This window comes from Ailuropoda melanoleuca, unplaced genomic scaffold (assembly GCF_002007445.2).
Source record: "Ailuropoda melanoleuca isolate Jingjing unplaced genomic scaffold, ASM200744v2 unplaced-scaffold3078, whole genome shotgun sequence".
Lineage (NCBI taxonomy): Eukaryota > Metazoa > Chordata > Mammalia > Carnivora > Ursidae > Ailuropoda > Ailuropoda melanoleuca.
In genome coordinates, this window is record NW_023201370.1 from 15,024 (window position 1) to 19,900 (window position 4,877).

General features: G+C 49.1%; 1 protein-coding gene across 1 annotated transcript; it reads left to right on the top strand.

Moving 5' to 3' along the window:
- Positions 1–2,146: 2,146 nt before the first annotated feature.
- LOC117798362 (dynactin subunit 6-like) lies at positions 2,147–4,458 on the top strand. The gene is given in 3 exon segments (XM_034650791.1): positions 2,147–3,678; positions 3,681–4,065; positions 4,152–4,458. Coding segments are annotated over 2 exon segments (588 nt in total). The 5' UTR covers positions 2,147–3,200; the 3' UTR covers positions 3,791–4,065; positions 4,152–4,458.
- The last annotated feature ends 419 nt before the right edge of the window (positions 4,459–4,877 follow it).

Below are 4,877 nucleotides of genomic sequence, written 5' to 3' on the forward strand. Positions count from 1 at the left end.
CACTTCAGTTTCCCTTCAGCTGAGAACGAGAAGCCCTGCTACCCCCATTCTACAGCAGCAACAGGCTTATTCATTCCGCTGAGGAGAAAACATTAAAATGGAATCTGCTTTCTGAATTTGAGGTAAATGTAGAAAGTCCTCTTCCATCTCTAGCTTTAGAAGGTCATTCATAATTCAATTTATTAAAACTTGACAATTTTATTTTTATTTTATTTTATTTTTACATTTAGCCTTCTAATCATCTAGAATATACTTTGCTGTGAGATATATAGTAAGATACTTAGAAGTTTATGTTTCCAGTGTTGAGCTACACGTTTGATAACCACTGAATGCTCTGAATTTAGTATATAGCCCTCCATTATTGTATTTAATTGTATTGCCCTCTTTATCGTATACTAAGTTCCCTAAATTATATCACATTCTTAACTGCTGGGGGGGCTCAGCTGGTTAACCATCTGCCTTCATTCAGCTCAGGTCATGGTCCCAGGCTCCTGGGATCCAGCCCCCCATCGGGCTCCCTCTCAGAAGGAAGTCTGCTTCTCCCTCTGCCTCTGCCCTTCCCCTGCTCGAGCGCTTGAGCTCTCTCAAATAAATAAAAAGTCTTAAAAAGAAAGAAGAAAAGAAAGGAAAGAAAGGAAAGGAAAGAAAAAGAAAAGAAAGAAAATAAAGAAGAAAGAAAGAAAAGAAACAAAAAGTCTGCCTGGCACAAGAAGCTTTTCCATGAACCTTACTTTGGAGTGCTAAGAAGACGTTCCCGTCCAACATTCCCTAATACTTATTTTTAATCAACGAAGAAAACCAAGTCCTTTCCAGCACAGATACCCAACTATTGAAGAGTTTTACAGCCCTCCAAAATAGAAAAGAGAAAGGAGTGTAAGTATTCATCACCCATTTACTCTGATTTCATTAATTTAATGCAAATTTCCTTCAAAATAATGAAGATGAGCAGGGAATTGGACACATCCTAATTCAGACTCCACACCCCAAAATCCTAGTAGCTCACATTTTAAAGAACCCGCTTTAGGGGCGCCCGGGGGGCTTTTGGTAAAGCGTCTGCCTTCAGCTCCGCTCATGACCCCAGCGTCCTAGGATCCATCCCCGCATGGGGCTCCCTGCGCAGCCCGCGGATCCGTCTCCCTCTGCAGCTCTTGCTGCTTGTGCTCTCTCTCTCAAATAAGTGAATAAAATCTTTAAAGAAAAAGAAAAATAAAGAATCCGCTTTGGCAAAAAGGGGGGAGCCCCCGTGAGGGGCGGAACTCTCCAGCAACCCCCCACAGCTGGCGGGCGCGGCGGCTCACCGCGCTTCCCGGCTCAATCGCTTCAACAAGTCTCCCACCTCGGCTCCAGCAGATCACGCCTGACACCCAGACTCCCCGTGGAATGTCTCGGAAACTGAAGGCTGCGCTGCTTTCTCACAGCAGGGCTGCTCCCTTCCTGCTCGTCGCTGCTACTTCCCCGGTATTCCGTAACATTTCCCACAACTAACGAGTCCGCGCTTGCACCGCCACCCTCTAGCCACGGACCCGCTGCAACCTCCAACAGCACGCGGCCTGGCCTCTGCGCCTGCGCCACTCCCGGGACCACCGCCCCCTCCCCCAGCCGCGCATAACCCCCCCAGTCCCTCCCTCCTCGAGGGAACATTGGGGTACAACGCATAAAGGTCATTCCTGAGACCTCCAGACTGTCGCGAGAAGCACAGAAATAAGCAACCCCGGAGCGCGGGAGAAGGCGGGGTGGGGAAGGGTGGGCGGTGTTGGGTGGGGATGAGAGGAGAGGGCGGAGGGGGAGGCCGGTGGGACCTTGTCACCAGGAGCCCCACACAGTCAGCACCTGGACTTATGCAGGTCCGCGAGACTGTGGCTCTCCCCCGCTCGACCTTTCGGGTTCTCCCAGATGGTCCTTCGGGGGCGTCGCGCCACTGCACCCCGCTCAGCCCCCAGCATTGTTCGCGCTCCGCTAGCGCATCGGAGAGGTGCCCAGGGAAGCGCGGCCCGGGCCTCGGCTCCTACCTCCACGAGCAGCCCGAGCAGCAGCGCCACCACCCTCCGGGGCAGGCGGCTCGTGGCTCCGTGTCCTCTCCGGGTGTGCCCTACTATCCAGTCGCAGGCGCGAGTCAGCAACACGGCCCCCGTGGGGCAGGCACGAGGGCGGGGGGCGGGGGTTCCGACCCCGGGCCAGCCGGAATTGGGGGCGCAGGGCGGCTGGCTGGCGGTTGCGGAGCCTAGACGCGCCGCGCAGCCCTCGCTGCGCTCCGCCCCGCGCTCCACCGCCTCCTCGCGCGCGCTCCAGGCACTCCCGCTTGGGCACGCGCCCGCGGGCATCAGGATCCAAGCCCAGGCCGAGACGCTGCTGCTGGGCGCCCGGGCCGCAAAGCCTTGAAGCGCCTGCGGGGAGCGCGGTTAGGGGTTGCAGGGCCAGTGGGCGAGGAGCTATCAGGTGTCTTCTCCCTCAATGGAGACCGTCCTGTCGTCCTTGAATAGACCCAGGAAGGTTTTTAAAGAAGCAAAGTCTTCGCGTGCTGAAGCTTGTTTCGGAGGGAGGTGGCTGTAGATGCACCTGTCGCTCCGTCTTTCACCCTATGCTTCTGTGTTCTTCACTCTCCCTCCTATTCCTACAAACCGCGGGTACCGGCAGCTGTGTGCACCCTACCCCCTCGTGACAGAAAGGACAGCCAAAGGGAGAGGGAGCAGACTGAGTAGAAGGCTCCTTACACCTCACTTCTCATTAAGTGCTTTTTATGTCTGCATTCTTTCCCACTGGTCCTGCCTGGACTCCACCACAATTCTTCCCACGTTAAAGTCCACCCTCCCACTGCTGAGTCTGTGATGTCCTTCAACTCTGCTGAATCACCTTTCCACCACCACTACCTAGCACCTACCATTTTTTTCGTAACGTGGCTCAGATCCCAAGTCATCAGTGCAGTTATCCAACAAGCATTTATTGAACTTGTAAGATGTACCAGACCCTGAGCTGGAGGGCCAGTATTTAGAGGTGGGCTTCTTGAAAACTTAATGCCTGAAGTTTAAAGGGATAGTGACTTACATGACTTTGACACATACAAGGTGCTGAGTGGAGAGACCAAGGGGTCGAGGGTTATAAAGGAGCATAAAGGGCATAAACCATGACTGCAGGTAGAGGAGGGAGTCATGGAAATACACACCACCTAACGCTAGTCCCAGACACTTTCTAGCCTTCATCACATGTACTCATCTGATGATTTTAAAATGTGCACCACTCATGGTCAAACCATCACGGAGAAGGCTCAAAAGAGTGTGAAGATTGCTCCTGTGTGTGCAGCAAAAGAAATCCGAGGTGATGTAACCACAGGACCTAGGACAGTGATCCACTCTAAAGCACCAATTATTGCAGAAGCTGGGCAGATGGTGATTGCTGAAGTTAGCCTCATAGAAAAACAGGTGCTTATCGTAAATGCTCACCCTGATAATATCACCCCTGAGGCTGAAAATCCTGAACTGAAACCTATGATCATTGGCACCAATAGTATGTTTCAAGTTGGCTGTTATTCCCCAGCCATGAAAATAGGAGATAATAATGTTATCAAATCAAAAGCATATGTGGGCACAAGCGTAATATTGACAAGTGGTTGCATCATTGGGGCTTGCTGCAACCTGAATACATTTGAAGTCATCCCTGAGAATACAGTGATCTATGGTGCAGACTGAGTGACCACAGCCTGATAGTACAGCTGAATTTCATAACGAAAATCTTGCCAAACTACCACCACCTAAAGAAGACTATGAAAGGAAGCTCAACTCCAGTTAAAAACTAGAAACAATATATGGCATCAAGAGAACAGTATGTCTTTGACCACTATCTTTCGAAAGAGCCACAGTGTTCGTGCACTTTCCTTATGCTTCCACACATACACTGGAAAACGTTTCTACCTTCCTGAAAGAAGACACTAGTTGAAGGAATGTTTTCTACACCAGCTAGTTTCACTGAGTTAATAAGCATTCAACAATCTCCTTGTTTCCACACAGACACCTTTGAGAGAGCTTCTGTCTCCAGTTAAAGACGTTCTTCGTTGAGCAAGACTTGTCTCCGGTACTTTACTGATGGAGCTAAATATGGGGCAAGTTCCTTCCTTAAGTTTCTACACATGAAATTAATAGTTTCAATAATTTTGGCAGATGTTAGCAGAAACATGCTTTCTACAGAGATGCATTTCACTGAGTTAAGTGAACGGCATTTTCCTTATGCTTCCAAACACACATTCGCGAAAGCCTCATTCCCAAGGTAGGAAGATGTAAAGAGTTGGAAGACGGCTTCTACACAGACCTGTTACACTGAGGTAAGCACACGGCACTTCCCTTAGTTTCCCCCACATTTATTTATTTATTTATTTATTTATTTATTTATTTATTTTAGTATTATGTTAGTCACCATACAGTATATCATTAGTGCTTGATGTAGTGTTCCATGATTCATTGTCTGCTTATAACACCCAGTACACCATGCAATACATGCATCCTTGATACCCATCACTGGCCTATCCCAATCCCACAACCCCCTCCCCTCTGAAGCCCTCAGTCTATTTCCCAGAGTCCATAGTCTCTNTATTTATTTATTTATTTATTTATTTATTTATTATTTACTTATTTATTTTAGTATTATGTTAGTCACCATACAGTATATCATTAGTGCTTGATGTAGTGTTCCATGATTCATTGTCTGCTTATAACACCCAGTACACCATGCAATACATGCATCCTTGATACCCATCACTGGCCTATCCCAATCCCACAACCCCCTCCCCTCTGAAGCCCTCAGTCTATTTCCCAGAGTCCGTAGCCTCTCGTGGTTCATTTCGCCCCTGTATATCCCCCCTTCATTTTCCCCTTCCTTCTCCTAATCTC